At 41.2% G+C, this 19,353-nt stretch overlaps 1 protein-coding gene across 1 annotated transcript in view; it reads right to left on the bottom strand.

Moving 5' to 3' along the window:
• Positions 1 to 3,863: 3,863 nt before the first annotated feature.
• macrod2 (mono-ADP ribosylhydrolase 2) overlaps positions 3,864 to 19,353 on the bottom strand; it is a 367,748-nt gene continuing 352,258 nt past the window's right edge. Inside the window, exons 9-12 of the mRNA XM_029450205.1 lie at positions 12,132 to 12,210; positions 5,827 to 5,865; positions 4,054 to 4,113; positions 3,864 to 3,889 (exon numbers count right to left, since the gene is read on the bottom strand). Of these exons, the coding sequence (XP_029306065.1) occupies positions 3,864 to 3,889; positions 4,054 to 4,113; positions 5,827 to 5,865; positions 12,132 to 12,210 (204 nt within the window). The remainder of the gene's footprint in view (positions 3,890 to 4,053; positions 4,114 to 5,826; positions 5,866 to 12,131; positions 12,211 to 19,353) is intronic.

Here is a 19,353-nt window from a genome sequence, read left to right as displayed (position 1 = left end):
GCCATGTCTCAGCTTTTAATATACCTTGTCGTGTAAGATAATATGTATTTCTACTGGCAGCTGGTACAGTTAATTTCCTCTCAGTTCTTGTGTGTGAAATTGAACCACTGTCTGTAACGGAGTGATCAGTCGTGTGTCTCCGGGTAGACAAACAATTAGTCTGTCCTGTGATCTTGAGCATGCTGGCTCTCTGGCCTTTGGGCTCCCCCCCCTGTATTAAATTAGAAGAGATATCTGGCAGACCCTCCCACCCGAGAGCCCCCCTCCCTCTGGGAAACTCACTAAGGCCTCACGAGGAGTTTGTTACCAGAGCTGAACCTCTTTATCAGTCTCCTCTCTTATCTGAAAAGATAATGTTAGCTTAGCACCTTTTCAAATCTTTGGTAAACATTTACTTATGAAGTGTGACTTTAGGAATTATGAACATGAGTTGGACTGCCACATGTCTCAAAACCACTGTACATTTTTCATTACATTACATTACAGTTCATTTAGCTGACGCTTTTATCCAAAGCGACGTACCATAAGTGCAAACAATCATGAGGATACAACTCAAGAATCTTACAAGTGCATTAGCTTCAAATATTTAAGTGCAGAACAACAGCTTCGAATAAGCCAAACAAATGTAAGTGCAACATACAGAAACAATAAAATAAACATTTAAGCAGTGTTAAAGAGCACCCGACACTAGGTTTAAACAAAAATACATCGATTAGAATAAAGCTGTAAACAAACCTGAGCAGGAGCCAAACTCTATAAAGTCTGGACAAAGCAGATAAAAAACAACTTTTTACAACAACGTACACATTTCTTTCATCGTGTCGGATGTAAATATTCAGGCGACACACTGGGCATACAGACGCGTATCCTGGCAACCACTGACCTCCCGCAAAGACAAATATTTTTGTGTTCCTTTAACAAACACAACTGGACATTCATCAACAAGAGTTTGTCCTGCTAATTCATACTGCCATCGACGCAAAAAAGGGAAGAAAACTGAAGAAAAACAAAGTTTTGATGAGATGGTGGCAGCGCTGGCTGTAAACTCTACACAGCTGAAGGTGAGAGAACTTCATCAGAGTGAAGTAGACTTCAGATGAGCTGCAGCTCTGCACAAACAATACAGATAAAGGCTTAAATAATAGCTACTCTTTCTCTCTCCACACATCACAATAGTTTGCTGTGTGATTTATGTTTTCGGCCAGTTTATACAATTATTTCTTGACTGCGTGATGTTGACTGTTCCAATTCCAGATATCAAACATGTTTACAAGTATAGTACTGAGATGATGGGCAGAACAAATGGAATGTGATCATACTGTGAATCTTGCAGCACTTTCAGTGTCCACTATGTGGCGCTACAGAACACACGTACGTATGTATGTTGCTCTATATCAGGGTTAGACCACACAATTTTATTTTCAAGTAAATCGGATGATCTTTGTCACAGAAGGATGACTTGGCATGTAGATGTCTTCAGGCCGCGACTTATCAACCATAACACATTTGGAGCAGATTGGAGATTGCTCAAGTTACAACAACTTCCTCTTTTACGGCAAATTGGTCGCGATGCCACGGCATCTCCTACAGGAGTCTACGACAAACGGTTCATGAGGTATGATAGGGGGCGGGGCTTAAGAGTAGGGATGGGAAAGCCTAAACCATTGGCCTATGAAAGAGAACTTTGGTTCAGATTGTACCATGGATATTGGAGTTACAACATAGTCATGTTTTATGGCGAAGCCGACTAGGCCACAATAGGGTCGTTCCATGAAACTGGCATGTAAATGTCCTCAGGCCTACATTCTAACTGAGCATGAGAAATGTGGGTCAGATTGTACCATGTACATTGGAATAACAGCATCATCGTGTTTCATGATAACTTTTAATCCTCAAGGTCTTTAGACGGTACAGACTAAATGTGTCAGTTGGAATACATCTGTAGGAGTTCATTAAAGTATGGCGCCATCAATTTACAGCAACTTCCTGTTGCCAGTAGGTGGCGCTATGACTATGGGTCAATATGGGCATGTAAATGTTTTCAGGGCTGGAACAATGTTCATGAAACATTTGGGGCCAAGTATCCTGCTTTTACTCCAGAGACGAATCAATCAAATATGTTTTAAACATTACCCTAAAAGAACAACCTTCAGCCATTATTATTATGTTTTGATACCATAATGGCATCAACACGTTTCTCATCTCTTGGTGTGAAAAGTTTCACATCACTTAAGCAGCTACCATATTTACGTTCCATTAACTTGTCGCATGCCAAGCAATGTCAGGAGAGTGATTGTAGTTGGCAAGGCCTCTTTTAAATAATAGTTGAAATACTGTGGCTCATATTTGAACATCACCCCCGTTGTGCTGGTCTTAGAGTACATATAATTACATCTTAATTGAAGCACTTTAAATTTGAAAAGTCTCATGAAAGTAGGACATTTATTAGAGCATTTGTAGACAAATAGTAAAAGCAATAGATAGTAAATCAACACGTTACAGAAGAGAATAAGATAAAATACATCTTAAATTCATTATTATACAATATAACGTGAGACCTGTTTTAATGTCTGATCTTTATAATAAGATATATATTTATACAGTCGGGTGTTTGTGTTAATTGTTCTCTTTTTCCAGTTTTTTCTTCCTTCAGTGCACCGAGGCTGAAACAGCGTTTAGCTTCGTGCAAAATTACAGTTGTAGCAGTTGTTGTGTGTGGGACAGAGCAGCCCTATAATTACCTTCAGTCCACTAACCAGTGTATTTATCATGGAACAACAGTGGAGAAAGCCTTAATGCTTTCTCTTGATCAGTGTTGTGGCTAAAACCCCTCATGTCTGACCCATGGACAGAGGAGTGAATCCCCTGAGGAGTGTGATGGATGTAATGGATGACACTGAGGCATATTGACAGACACACTCCACCGTCTGTGCTGCAGTGTAATTTATTCTAAAAAGTGCTCCTCATATTGACCTGCTTTGTAGCTCTATAGACACAATGGTGAAATATAGTGTTTTTGTAACACGGGTGCACAGAGGTGGTATGAGACTCTAAAGCGTCTTACAATGTCCGTCTCACATAGCTGTTTTTGCAGCTCACATTTCCTCTGCTTTGTGATATCTCGACATCCAAGTTTTTTCTATGATTAATCCTTTCTATGTGCTACATCGAACCAGACCTAACCTTTACAGTGCAGGCAGTACAAAATCATTTCATTCCCTTCCTGTGAGAGAGGTTGTCTCAAGGACTGAGTGTTCCCATGCTAGAAAGCTGTGCCAAGGCCTTTTGTGAATGGATTAGTTACTATTAAGCTGCCGGGACTGATAAATTAGGATTTATAAAGATTATTACAAAATACTTATGCCCTCCTAATGCTGGTGATTGAATTTGTGAATCATATTGAATTACTGCTGTGGATTATGGAAAGGTATGTTGAATAGGCAAAATGACTTATTGTGCTTTGTTTAACAACACAGAATGTATTGACGCCCTTGAAGTGCCTGCGCTATCTAGTCCAGCCTCTCACAATCAGCCGAGCACACGTTTCCCCAAAGAAAAAACCCATGACTGCTATCTTCAAAAAATCCCTGCAACCTTAAAGCTTGAAGACAAATGGATGGTGTACGATTTTAATTGCCTACTAACACCCTCCAGTGTAAGAATCTAATTATCTTTGGTCCATCGTATCGTAGGAAGCCTATAACTGTTTCAATATTACACATCCAAAGGGGCTGAAACTGCAGAATAGCCAGATAATGGCTTCTTAAACAAGTTTGCCTCTAAGAAAACATTCTTTAAAAAAAGCCAAGCTTCCTCTTGTATTTATTTCCCCAAAGAGGATCTTGGCACCAGAGAGCAATAGATTACTGACCAAGAACACACTCCATTACTTCATACACGCAAAACAAATTATTATGTAAACACACATCAATGTACAATGATTCCTCTACCGCTCGTTTTACTTGCCGTGTTAAAAACATGCAGTCATGATTAATAAAATGACAATACTAAACAAAGTCATGTGCACTCACACACACTCACACGCAGGCTTACCTCTGTTACTGTCTTCACTCTCTTCCTTGGTTGTGGATTTCTTGGATGGTGATGCGTTATCTATAAATAAATAAAAATAAATGGCAATTTAGTGTGGGAGGAGTGACACGTCGTTATCCCCCAGCACCATCAGGATGCGAAGGCCGTGACATCTTGTCAACTGGAACCGTTTGATGAGAGATGGTGTGAATAAAAGACTTTTGGCAAGCCAAAGTCATTGTAGCAGTGATTATTCTAACTTGGCCGTCCTGCCTCGGCTGACCACGATACAAGAGCCTTTGGGAGAACTCAATGGCTCGTTCACTGTTTTGTTTTATACCTGCCTAACAAAGAAATAGTGACTCCTGTGGGAGACCAGGGAAGAATGTGAGGCTTTGAGAACAACTCCACAGCGCAGTCTGAGACAAAAGCACCATTCCATGTGAGAATGGTATCATTCGAACCTTTGAATAAGCTCCAGGCTGCACTGACTCAAACTCTGGCTGATGGAGCAGAATAAAAGGCCAGTCCTTGGCACTGGCGTAAAGGCCCATCAAACAAGGCCAAGCTGGACCAGGACAGGGCTGGCATGATGATACAACAGAGCTAGGAATTATCAGGGGTTATTTCAGTTGGCTTGATATGGTCTGGTGCTATGTTATTATAGAGTGTGCAGTGTAAAATAGTCGGCGAAGAACGGGACAGAAAACAACGCAGTTGCTCAGGCGCTAACAATAGGACTAACTCTAAAATGTAGTTCCTCTCAGCCAAGTCTTTATTACGTGGTGCACATTGTTTCACTCTGGAATATCACATTTTACAGTGCACTTATAAAACAGCCCTTTTTATGTTCACTCAAAATGGAATCTCATCGAAAACACAGATGCGTGTAATTGGCAAATCATGGGGGTAACTTTTTGAGGGAAAACATTTTCATAGCACCCTGGGTTCTGCATCCACGGTAATCTGAACACTTCCTTCGACAGACAGTAAAACTAACATTGCTCTCTGCTTAGTTGGTTTCATGTGTACTATGACGTCTTCAAGGGACACAGCCGTTAGATCTGGCAAGCCCATGCTCTGAATCCCCTCATACTCGGAAAGAAAACTTGCCATCAGGTGCTTTAAAAAACCTACTGTACCTTGGAGAGAACTGCTAGAGGCAGTACTTTACATTTAATCAAACCTTTCATAAAAGTTGTTTCGTTTTTTTGTCTAAAAAGGAAAAAAAACAAGTATCTGTCGTTAAACTCTTGGATCCATTTGTCCTGCAATTGAAACAATATCCGCACTTCCATGAGGCTTTCTGTTCGAGCCATTGCTTATTCATGACATCAGTGCACAGACAAATGTCAATAGTTTATCTCGATAAGCAGTATCTGGGAGTTTCAGGCCGTGTGCCAAGATGGTGCGGTGATAAAAGCATTATGCGCTGACAGTTGTGTTTGTGCCATCGCCAGGCCCATGCTACAGAGGGATGTTGCTCTGCGGCTTATTTGTCACACGCTTTAGGTGGTCTGAAGGCATTGTGCCCATAAGCCAGATGAAAAGAATGGTGTTGGGAATTAGCTGTGGATATAAGCTCTTGTAATGTAATGTACCTGACATGAAGTATTTTTAACTGCGATGTGTCAGGCCTGGGATTCAACTTGTCACCAAACGAATAAACATTCAATTTCATCTGCTGCATAAAAACCTAGCAAATCACTGTCACCAGCTGAAGCTACGCCACTCACTCAGCTTTAATGGAGGTGTTAAGGTGAAAAGGCAACCATGAAATATTCTGTCACTCACCTCCCGTCAGCTGCTCCTCTGTAACCTCCATCTCATTGTCTGGCAGAGGGAGAAAAAGACAGCGTGTGAAACCATGCTATGTCATAATGTCCGATACAGAGAGTTCACAACTTATCTCCCTGATTATATTGTTAGAGCACAGTATTTTGATGCCATACTGCGGTGTACTCTGTCTACTTAAACAAGTTAACCTATGAAACTAAAACCTGCAGTGTTTCCTTACAATGTGATTGAAATATGAGTTTCTTTTGGTGCAACAAGATAAACCCGTCCGATTCACATGTCCAACAGCCGGCTGTTGAAACTTTTTCCACCAGCTGCCTTACTCTCAAATCTCACCAACAACCCTTCACAGCCTCACTAAATCCCCCCAACAGACAGCGCTGGATCTGGTGAGTTATAACACCCAATGACTGTGTATGTGGGTGTGTGTTTGAGGGGATGGGTCACATTCATGAGACGTTCTTTTTCAATTAAACCTATATCGGTAGCCTCAGCACAAATGAACCAAAACCTCCCATCTCCTCAAATTACAATGACTGCAGGATGGGGTGTACAAAAAAAACAACCTTTGATTTTTTCTTCATTTCCCTATACGTGAGACAGACTGTGTAAAACAGACTGAGTGAACTGAAGGTGTTTCTGGGTGGATGAGTTTAGTTGCACAGTGGGAGATGAGAAGGAGGCGTTGGATGCTACTTCAGGAGGAACTGCAGAGTGAGAGAGAAGTAAGGAGAGAGGAACTGTGGGTCCTGCTCACGGATCATACACACTCATATCTCAGCATGCCTCAACATTCTTTGAGTCAAGCCACTGTATATACAGTATGTGTGCTTGCGTTTTAATAGGCACGGTTCATATGAATGGAGTATGTTTGAGTGCACATGAGTGACTGTATATGTATGACTGTATGTGTGTGTGTAGCTGTACAGGAGCCTGAGCAATGATTGCGTTGTGGTTAACAAGCAAAAGCAAGTGTTAGCTTTGATGAAAGGCTGTTGTCATCTGTTCTGTAGAAGTGTAACCATCAGAGCTCCCTGGCGACAGAATTTTCTTTTGTATAACACTGAATAAAAGGGTACAGTGCATTAATCTAACCCTGCTTGGGGAAACAAAGGACGGCCCACTGATACAGTATAACAATAGTACAAGAATGGAAACATAGGGTGTCTCAGCTACTGCCACATACTTCAACATTTCTTACCACTGCCTCAAAACTGCTGTCAACACAGGAAATGTATGTGACTTAGTCTAGAATAACAATACATGACACCTTTATTTATATCAAGGGGTAAAGACATCACAATCGCTTGGTTAGATCCACACAAGGGATTCTTACTTGATGGCTTTTCTTGAGTTTTGGATAAACAAAAACTCTTATTTTATGAAACAGATGAGAAACTATCAGCTGCTCAATAATTTGACATTTTGGGAAAGATGCTTTCTTTCCAAGTTTTAGATCGATTAGAGGATCAATGCCACTGTCATCTTAGTGCGCTAAATGTGAAACTTGAGCATCAGTAGATCAGAAGCTCACTATTTAATACGGTATATGGCCTGGCTTCTCTATTGGTTGCCGAGTAACCTAACAGTGGTGACATAACTTCAAGAAGTCACTGCGCCCCGCCAAGAAATAATAAATTCTACAACTTGATTTTACTTGGTAATTAGTGAGATTTAGAGGTGTTTCAGGCTTTTTTACTTTTTACTTTGGACAGAGCCAGGCTCGCTTTTCCCCCTGCTTCAAGTCTTTACGCTAACCTGAGATAACCGTCTAGTAGTTGTATTAATCCTCACATCTAACTCTTGCAAAGACGTATTGATGTTTTCATTAAATTCATGACAAGGAAGTGAAATAACTACTCCTCTAAGTAAAATATTTCACTCACATGTTGGAATAGCGTGCCATTTTGTGTGGGATGGTTAGGACACAGTTGGTTTTAAAGCTTTTATATATACGGATTTTAGAACATTAATAAAGCAGCGAACAACTATTTGCTATGAAAAGACATAGTGGAGTAATGGTATGCTGAAGAGTACTTACAAGAGTAATCTTGTATGTCCCTATGTGTGTCCCACTGGCTAGCTAATAGCCGCCGCTTTGCACTGTGCTCATACAGCAGTTAACCACCGCCCTGACCCACGCCGTCTTTGCAGAGGCATAAGGCTCATCCTCGTGTTCCCCCCAAAGGTAAACACCGTTAGCTTTTTCAGCACTGTTGCCGTTGTTTGCACTGTTCATGCTGTTAGCACAGTTAGCTTCTAGTCGCTGGCTCAGCCACTCCCTTTTGAGAGCCGTGTGGAGGCGATCCCTGCCCAGACTTAAACACAGATATGCTCTAAATTGTGTTCATTTAAAATATTAAACTGTACTACAGCCAAGCAAGTTCTAAACCTCTATATTATCAAAAAGTAACCACGTCTGGCCACGTTGATAAGCAGGTCGCAGGACATGCACTTTCTACATGTCTGCGATTTATGCACAAACATGTACAATATGATGAGCTAAACTGAATCCTCATTTCTGCCCAAGCTAACAGAGACTCTGAGCCACTGTGCTTTCTGACAATCACATCACTAACACACCATGGTCTCCTCATTCCCCTGCCCCTAGGGATAGCCTCGTGAAAGCAACACAGATTTAATTTTCACCCCTCACAGGGTTCCAACAGCTATTCATATCCTTTGTCCACATATTACATGTGTGTGATAGAAGTGTGTGCACATCAAAGCTTTACTTCTTCCAAGGCAGTGGGGGGTTGAGGGGATGCTTCGTGTATGAACATTTGGGGGTAGGTGTATGGGTTGTGGGGTTGGGAGTATGGAGTGTATTAAGAGCCATGTAAACAAATGTCAATTGGAAAGTCAGTGAACAGTTGGGGAGAATTCAGCGGGCCCTGCAGATCTGTGGGCTGTGTTAATATTGTCAGCACTGTGGCTGATTGAGGAGAAGAAGAGATGGAGCCCAGCTTGTGGGCAGCCACCCGGATCATATTAGTGAAGGAGTGTACCCAGAATCAATTTCAACACGCTTTTACTCTCTACAACCACAGCTGCCTGACTGCTTCCATGCTCGCAAATAATATGCGCCAAGGCAAGCATGTGGTCAATCACGATCTATGAAACCAATCTGAATACTTAATCAAATCATGTCATGTGATTAATTGCATTGATTAAACTCTGTCAATTAATGGTTATACCTTTTCTAGAAGTACAACCAAGGTAATTAATGAATATTATTATTAATAATTCCATGACATTTCCAGGCTGCTCGTTCTAGGTGCGTGTATTCTTTAAAATGATGCAAACACGGATGATCCTCTTAGCCAGATTTCGAGACTGTCATAGCACCTTTGAGATGTGTACAGTTTATGGCTTTTCAAAGTAATGAATAGGTAATTTTATAACTGGTTATGAACTCAGTTGAGGAGGTGGGTAATGGATGGTGAATGATACTACAGAGGCTAAAGCTTTACGTATAAGCTGCCGTGTGTATTAGCTTGTTCTAGTTGCATATTTCAGTATTGGTGTTTGAGAGGCGTCCTTTACGAAACGTACGAGTCTAAACAACTGTAGTACTCCCTGAGCTGGCGTACATTAAAACGACCTTTGTCTGTTTGTGAGAACTCCATCAGTGCTCATCAAACAGCAGCTCCTCTGGTGAGTCTGTTTGAACACTTGGCACAAACCACTGCAAAAAAACCCTGCAGTCATTTGTTTTAATGTTTCACTGTGATGTCAATGTTCAAATATTTTATACTCAATAAGGTCCAACTCTCTGTTTTATATGCATGTGTTTGTGCGTCGTGGCTGATGTGCCTGTTTATACAGGTGAGCATGAGTATGCTTGTCGGCACAGGCCATTTTTCCTCCTTCTGCAGGGATGTAACCATATTTTGGCTCTCTCATAGTGACAGCTTGTGGGAATGCACATTGTAATAAAGCAATTTCCTGTATGCAAATGTCCTGTTTACACGTTGCTGCTCTAGTCATTGTCACTTGACAGATTGCTTGAATATGAGGAAAGCTATACAATAAAAAATGAGAATAGTAAGACTTAAAAAAAGCTCTATTGTGCATACTCTCAGCCACTAGACATGTGAACTGATGTCACAGGGAAGATCCTGCACTTCACATAACCACACATACAAATTAAAGAAAGATCTGGGCCACTATTCAAAACAGCTCCATAACAGCTTGCTGATAGAGGAGGCCGTGGAGAAGCTACCCGTTGATATAATGAGGAAGAATGATAGGCTAGTGGTACGGGCACAAGGAGAGGTCTAAGTGAGGAAGTGAAATTGGGGAGTCGACGGGACAGAAGGTTATATAAAGCACGAGCATGTTGCAGGAGACAGAATGGTCCCAGGCCTCTGTGTGATGTATTCAGTGTTGCCGCAAGATCTACCTGACTGTCTGTCTCTAGCAGTGAGGATGATGGGATGTTCAGAAAGAGAACGAGCACACCTGCAGAGCTAATTCACAGCCTCTGATTCACTACTGGCACTCTGCGCAGGCTAAATGCAAGTCTTTTCACACTATGGGGTTATGCATTCCTTGCATGGTGCAATCATACCAATCAGCATTTCATTCTTTAAAGCACACCTATCAGCGACTGTTAAACCCTTGCACATGGTGCAGCCTGGCTGGATAAATTCACTCCCTTAATTGAGCATCTAGTCTACAATCACAGTAACAGTAATTATTTTTGAGTCTTCCTCATGGAACATCTTAAAAGAGCTTTTGTTGTCATAGAGAGAGGATGGTGAATGCTTTGAAGCATGTGAGGTGAATGCTTAGAGCAGGTAAGAGCTGAAAAAAAGACGCGTCTGCCTACCTCCAGACAATGACCCGGAGTGGAAATGTCATCGTTATTTAGCCACTTGGTCTATAATGTAATTAATATCCTCTCTAGCCCACACATACACACAGAGCAGTGATAAAGGTGGCTCTGACCCAGGAGGTCAAAGGGCACGTGACAGGCGCGATGCAGTGATGAGGAGAAGCTCCTGGGCTGGCATCATGGCGTGTGCTGTGGTAGCCTTCTGGAATGAGCTCACATTTAATCAAAGACTGACCTTTGCCTTCCTCATTAGCAACTCATTGCATGATGGTAAACAATAGTTTTAAACGAGTTATCTACTAATAGTGGAGCTCTCATAACATTTCTGATTTCCCCGTGTGGCGGAGCCTGTTGTTCTGTCTCCTCTCTGTTCCCAGTCGTGGAGAGATACAGGGCATTTATCCAATGACAGTACTTGTAAATGGCGAGAGTGATAACTAGAGAACAAGAGCTCCAGATTCTCATCTCAGAGCACTAATATGATGAGACGGGTGCTGGGTGCATGGGGGCAGGCATTATAATTAAGGTCTCTCCCCAGAATGTAATCTTTCAGCGTAGAGCCTGGGTGTGGAGCAGGACAGATGACGGGAGCGCAGGGGGAACAAAACACTCTCCATCTGGGAGCAGCGAGATGAAGGCCTGAGAGCCGGTATTCCGTTGGGGAGGTGCGGGGGGGGGTGATAAATGGGAGGTAATGCTAGGCTGGTGAAGCCAACTCAATCCTCCGTGGAGCCCCCATCAGGGCTGAAAAGATGATGGCTTGTAAGGAGGGAGGGAATTGAGAGAGAGACAGAAAAGAGTGGGAGTAGAAGATAATGGATGTTTGTTTATTTCACATATAGAATTGAGCAGTAACCAAGGACGGTCATTGGTTGCTATGCATCCCTGAATTTCTTAGTTCTCGCAGGAGACATTCAGTGCCGATGACTATTATTATATTCAATCAAATCTGACATTAAAGTCTCTTCAGAATATCAACAGTTATGTAAATGATCAGCTTGCTGGTTCGCTGACAAGAAATCTAACTATTCTAATCCTATTAAGGCAATCCATAGAGAACCTGACGCAGGTTTTTACAAACTGTCAGCATAAATTCTCACTGTTAATCTCCCAAATGGCCGTACGGGTCCATTGACTTTGTTTACATTTGAAGGTGTCACCCAAGCCTGACAGGTCCTGACAGTTCTGCTTCCAGAAACAACACTTCTCTTGCTGCAGATGTTTTCTTGGATAAACAAGGTAGCAAAGCTGCCTGCGTCTATACAGATGGTCAATTAGGTAGGTGGTGACATCATATATTTCACAAAATCTTCAAAAGAAGGCCTTGACAAAACACAACATATAAATCCTTCATCTATCCATTAGCTAGTTAAACCCTAAATAGCAATATGGTAAGAGAGGAAATGTCACAATATGGTATTACTGATATGCAGTGCAGTCAATTGGAAGTAAACACACAAACCTGGAAATATAACAGACATCTTCTTCTTGTAGATGGCAAAGTCTGTCTCGAGGAAGACACAGAAAATGACCCGTGTGATCTGCACAGGAAGAAAAAGAGATAGAAGAGCAATAAGTGTCATTGCAAAAAGTCTCTCTGGTGAATTACGTGACAGAAGAAATACCTGAATACATTTAGATTGTATGATAATCTGCAGCAGCAGGCCACAATCACAGGCATTCAGAAATCTCATTAGTTACCCTCCCTAATTAAGACCACACAAACTAGACCCTCTGAGACCGATTTCAAGCAGCATTTTACATCAGAATAAGCATTATTGAATGGGTGCATTGCTTAAGCAGAGCAATATGCCTCAGTATCCAACAAAGTGCAAAGACTTGAAATTGCAAAATTAATGATGAGCAATGGAGAATACTTTCACCCAAATTGAAAATTACGAGAGAAAACGGCAAATAAAGTATATTTCTCTACTGCTCAGGATCATGAAGACATAATTAAATGTTGAAAAGAAGAATAAGAACATTTCATATTGAATCCTCAAAAGAGAAAACATTCTGTGAAATTGAAAACCGTTAATGAAAAAACTAAAAGGTAACTTTTCAGTTGTAAAACAATACAGACAATGGCTTAATGTAGGTTTATCAGATAACTCTTAAATAAACAACCCAGAAATGACTATTTGCCAATCATTTATTTTTCTCACCTCTCTGTTTCGCAGCTGTGAAGTTGTGTAGCACTAAGTTATGCCAATAACAATTTTGGAACAGTTAGGTTGTCAAAATGAACAACTGTAGAGGTCACATGTAGAGGTGACGGGTTCACTTCTTAGCAATGTTGAAAATAAATCTATGTACTGTGCACGACGGCCCCGTAAAACTAAAAAAAGGTCTTCTGCAGAGTGTTTGTGAAAAAGGTCTTTAAAATTCAGTAAAAGTGAAATCAGGCTTTTGGCACAACATAACTTCAAAAGCTCAGTGGGTGTTGAGGATCAATGCCAGTCACCCCCCTGTTTCCTCACTGTCTACTGAGACTTCAAACTTTCTAATCACCCAGTACGACCTGGCTTTCTGTATTCACTCCTGATGCTCCCAGACCCCACTGTGCACTGAATCATTTGTGGATCATGTGAAAGCTGTAGCTTCACACTCGGTACAGATAATGAACCTTAAGTACATTAACCACAAAGTTAGCTTAGATTTGCTGTTGACGCAGCACAGCAAAGGCTGCCATTTGATGATGACACATTTTATTTATAATTTATTATCACCTTCCACCTGCATCTCCGAGGGGAACAGATTAGAAAGCAGAGAGGTTCCTTTCTGTTTGATGAACAGAAACAAACAGTAAAACAAAATCTGAACAAGCTCATTGGCTGTTATACACAACAAGGAGTTTATAATTACAAAGTGTTACATATTAATTTATTTTCCAGCATACTTGAGTTATTTTACTATATAACTATTTTGTTTTTCCAAAATCATTCAAGGATTCAGTTGAATATAAATGGGATGATGAAGTAGGAGAGTATCATGGTAGGGATGGGAATTGGTGTGATTTTATCAATACCAATTCCATTATTGATTCCTCTTATGGAATCGATTCCTCGTGGAAAAAGAGTACATCCAAAGCTTTTACTAAATGTTTTACTTTGTAGTCATCTATAGCGGATATTTGCATAAAAACACAATTAAAATAAGAAATAAATGATTGCCTCTTTATTTAAATATTTTGCTTTGATTAAAAAACATTAGTAGTTATTAATTATGTATTATAAGCTGCTTAGAACGAATATTTATTTGACATTGCTGTGAAAACATTTACTTCAAACAACTGTATTCATTTCAAATGTCTTTCTAAAAAAAACTCATTACATTTGAACACATCATGAAAACTACTCATACTATACTAAATACTCATTTTGATGAAGAGAGCTTGAATGCATCATAATGTAACTCAATACAACCTCCATTAGCTGTTAGCGGCGTTATTTAGCAAAGCAGGACTGTGCTGCTCACCGGCTGATAACAGCTCTCCTCCTGCCGAATCTAACACAGATCTGTTCACAATGCAGCATTATCAGGGAAAACATAGCGGCACACCTTTGAGCGTTTATTTCTCTTCACCATAGCTCCGGCCGCAAACAAACTAAATCATACAACATAGTTGGTTCTCAATTCCCATCCCTTTATCATGGCCTCTGTACTTTCAGTAGCCCAGACATTACTTGTAAATAATATATAAACATGCAACTTATTTGATCAACAATTTAACAACTGTGCATTATAACTCGTACTGTAAACAAGGAGACTACTGTCAGTTTATAAACACGGATATAAAGCTTGTTCGCTGGCCGTGTACACGTTCCATACTGTGATAATGTCCCTAAAATGAGTCATCCTCAGAGTTTTTTTGAAAGATTGCAGAGAAAGAGGTCATCTCTCTTCCACCCTTCTCCAGTGGAGTCTAGATGTGCAGGCATCAGTCACAGAGATGCATTACACACCACGGCAGCAGATAATCGCTTGACTGAATAATGTCAATTTTACCCAACAGCAATAATGGCAGCTATCTGTCCCCCCATCCTCCTCCATGCAGGACACTGATGTTATGGGGGAATAAAAGGAAGCTCCCCAGCTTAAGCCCCATTCCTGACCCTGCCCAACACAAGGATCTGATTCAAAGAGGCACCCTGCTTGTGCTCATACAGCCCTATATCTATTAATAGTTTATGATCCGTGCGTTGGAGTAAATGTTAGGAGCTGCATCCAGGATGGTAACTTTTTATTTTGCTAGATGTCTTGGGGGGGCTTTGTTCATAAATTGTAGACTCACTCTCAACCCATCAACCCAGACAGAAAATGAAAGAAAGCTTTAAGTCTCCTTTGAAGTCGTGGGCTCGCTGACAAACAGATTGTGAGACAAGCGATAATACGCCAAGATAGTGCATACCACTGGGTGCTTGAAGGCCACAGGACAGCAGCTCCCCAGGAACTTCCATTACTCTTTTATGGAGCTCCATTCTAAAACTGACTGCCCACTGTGAAACAGGATGAAAAATGAATTCATGCCCTCGCATTGAAACACACGGAAATGCCGGTGCACACACACGAGCACACGCAGCACTGATGTTGATTACATTTCCTCTATGTTGTGTTTGATGTGATAAAGGAAAGGAGAAATATTACTCTGAGAGAACAACTTGTGCTGAAACAAAACCAAATGGAAAATCTTAGTATCCATGTCAGCCATGTAGACTCTTCTCTCAGACTCCCTCTCTGTCAATCTCTTTGTGTAGTTTCTGTTACATCATGTCCTCATTCTGCAGAAGGCTTGGGAAACTTCTTTTATTCCACAGATCAGAAACACATTGTATGGTCTTTGACAGTTATCAGTCAGACCGGGACGGCAAAATAAAAACCAGTAGAACATTGACATTCTGTGCGTATACAAACACTGCAGGCCAAGTTTCTTAACGGTATACAATGAATCAAATACAACAGAGAAGGTGTTTCTGTGACTTTCTTCTTTGTAAGAGTATTTTCCCCCAGAACTTAAAACAGCTTGTACTTTCAAAGTCAACCAGAGACGACGGGCTTATCACCTATATGCACCCATACAGTAGTGCAGTCATAGACAAAAAAACGATTACCATTCTCCGGAATTCTCTGAACCAAAATCACACACACCAGACATTTTTAATCATGTATACTTTAAAATACACTGTTTGTACGTTGTCATGTGGCTAGTGATTGTAGAGTGTAATTACGTTTGAATGTGGACTATCAAAATTAGCACCACAGGGGAAAAAGAAAACATACTCTTTGTGAAAGTGAGATTGATTTAAATGAGCACTGAAGAGTAAAACATGTAACTAAATCTTTATTTTAGAGAAGAGGCTAAATATTTTGGTCTGAGGCTGCGAGGTGTGTGTATGCCTGTGTCTGTGTGTGTTACGCATGCACCCCGTAGCCGCCAAGGTTGAAAAAGTTAATGGAAGACTAATTAGAAAGCTGGGATCACTGCATGCAAGCCTGCCTAGTCATTACTCATCTCTGATTGGAGGGCCTTTGCCAAAGGGTGAGTACAATATGATTGGGTCCCCTGGTTGCATATGGGAGGGATGGTCGCCTTGACAGAAATGTGTTCTGCTCAATAAGGTGCGAGACGGTGTAGTTGGCTTGCCCTGTCGCTCTTTGAGACCCAGCCAAACTGGGGAAAAGCTAAGAATTAAATGTACTCGAAGTAAAGAAGGAACGTCAACTGTACTCACAACCTTTTTCAGATATTCCTTTAATTAGGTACAAATCAAAGTAATATTTTTGAAATATTTCCAATGAATTATGTCGACCCTGATCAGTCCTAGAAAATATGTGAATTTCTTGAGCGAGTGTTGACAGTGCGGCAAGGGCATACTTTATTTTCCATTACACCGTAAAGACATTCATTTATGGTGCAGACATTATTTGTCAACACTAATGCTCTACTGTGGAATATTTAATGATGCAGGTTAAAGCTCTCATTTCAATTATTTCATTAAAACCCTCTGCAGAACACATTGTTCATCTAGCCTAATCAATTCAAAAGCAATGCCTCTTAGTTGTAATTGGGTTCTGAATATATGATACAATGAGGCTAATTAAAATGATAATGCCAGGGGTGCAACCTACGCCTTTGTAACTCATTTGCATGGCACATGAAATGCAGAGAAACAAGATTTGGGAGTGGCCAGCTCTGTCATTTTGTGGCAGATGTGTGTGCCACAGTGATTTGCATGAAACAATATGAAAGTGTGCTTTAGCCACATTTCTTGTTTCATGAAATACTGTATGTGATTTTTAATTTGTGTGTTTCTGTGGCTCATCATTCTGGCGCTGAGCTCACCAGGTGCCCCAGACTCCTATTGGCTGGCTGACAGATGAGCTGTCATAGCTGGCCACCCATGCTCATAATTACATTGGGGGCACTGCCAGCAGACTCTGACGTGCAGGCACAACGCACGCACTTTTGCTACTTGCATTTCCTTCTTGATTCTGTCACAAACAATAATAAGGACAGGTTGCCCTAGCATGTCTGCTCCAGCTGGAGCCCGAACCCAAGGGAGATCTGTGTCTATGTGTCCTGTGCTGCCTCATTACCGAGGCACGGGCTCATGCAGGATCCTGAATGGCTTCATCCAGATGGACAACAGCGACAGGAGACTGATATACAAAATGAACACTGGCTGTAATAATTCATTCATTTGCTCATGACCAAGGTCGTCGTGAGTAAACACCAACATGCACTGGATGGAAGGAAACCTGGGCTGGTCACCAATCCATTACAGTGGCTGGGCATAATGAACGGCATGTATCATACACTCACATATACACACAATAAATACATATTGTGTGTGTTTTGTTCAGGATTTATTCATCTTTGACATGACGTATATGATAAACGAGTGTTGTCCGTGTGATCATACACTGATAGTACATGTCATTGTTCAAGACAGATTGAATAATTCCAGCGAATTATTCCTGAGCCAGAAACATCTCCCCATAAAAACACAGCCTTCTAGCGGCACCATCAAAGCCATAATCAGCGAGCGCTCGTCTCCTTTGTTGTCAGCAGCCCTGCATTGGATAGAGGGTTCACTGTGAGGCAGGTGGACCATATCCAGGCCCTATTACTGATGTAATTACACACACCTGCGTCCCCCTCCCCACTGATACACAGAGCCTGCATTTTGGAAAAACTCTGCTTGGGTCTGACCGGCATCTATAGTCAGAGCTGTGTAAACACTCAAACACACATAAACCTTCCTAAATCCTTGGTGACCATGACAGCACAACTACCCATTTCTGCTGCTTAAAATCCGCTCGTCACTGTGACTTCCCTCGTGTCCACTGCCTTTACCAGCGGTAGGGATTACGTTGGTGGCGGGGCTGTCAGCTGCAGCCAGGCACAGATACTGGCTACTCGGTTGAAGCTGTAGCAGCTCCTCAATTTGACTTTGATTGACCCCGTCTGCCGGGAGAGCTGCAGCTCCACCTGTAGCAAGCTGGTGAATTATCATTTCAAAAGAAGTACCCAGAAAAGGTTATCCCTTTGAACAAAACGCCTCCATCCATACATCAAAAGGAGAAGCCTGACATTGGGCTTTGAGAAGGCATGGTTACGACCAAAGACAGGAAGAAAGCGCTGAGCTCATATTCTTACTTTTAAAAGCCGGTCGACATTAGACGCTCACTATATCATGATAAGGGCAATAGGATAGTCAGTGGAGTCGTCTTAATATTGCTAAACAGACGACAGACTTTGGTAAATGCTTATGTACACAATTATGCATGAGTGCTCAGCACAGTGTGACTAAGTAGAAGTGATAACATTCTGGTAAGCTTTCATCAGTGTAAAACATCACCATGCTGTTTCTATGGCTGCTTGCCGTGCAGAATGTAAAACATTTTGACAGGAAAATGCTGTCTTGGTAGATTCAGAAAAAATCGTAAGATAATATATCTGCAATTTGTATGTTAATTCAACAAATGCTCTGTGTGCCTCACATTTTTTATACATTAGAGCTGAACAAATAGTTCCTGCTACTGTATTATTCAGGCTTCATTGCTGCATGGTACTGTAGACAAAAAATGGAGTATAGCATGCTTGAGGCATCTAGCATTTTAGCTCACATTTTCAAAAATCGTTCTCTCAAAGTGAAAGAGACAGCATTTGACTTTCACAGGCTTTGAGCTGTTCCTGCCAGCTCCCGCTGCCTCCAGCAGAAGCACTGTGCTATCTGATTTAAAAGATACAAAAATGAAGCCCGACACGATTTGAGCGGGAAATACTTTTTCATTCCCTATATATTATTTTTATATTTAATCTGTCTGAAAGAGGAGGGCAGGCTTTATGGATTTTAAATTATCCAATAAGTGGCCAATAAGAACACCAAACAGTGTCTGAAATGATTCTAAAGTGGCTGTTTTACGTCCTCTGCAAGCTTGTTCCAGCAGAGTAAAGTAAAATGTCAATAACCTCCCAAAGGAAACTGACTGCAACTAAATGTTTAGTAGTACCTAACCAATGACAGTAATGACAATTCTTCCCTATCAACAAGAGCACTTGTAAGTACGTTGGAGGAGCTTGAAGGGAAATGTCAGTACCGCCAGCGCCTCCAGAGACTTGATGTCCACAATACTACAGCATCTTTTTGGCATGTGACCAAAAGACTCCACTGACACAT

This window comes from Cottoperca gobio, chromosome 15 (assembly GCF_900634415.1).
Source record: "Cottoperca gobio chromosome 15, fCotGob3.1, whole genome shotgun sequence".
In the NCBI taxonomy this organism is placed as follows: Eukaryota; Metazoa; Chordata; class Actinopteri; order Perciformes; family Bovichtidae; genus Cottoperca; species Cottoperca gobio.
This window is presented reverse-complemented; position numbering and strand designations above follow the sequence as displayed.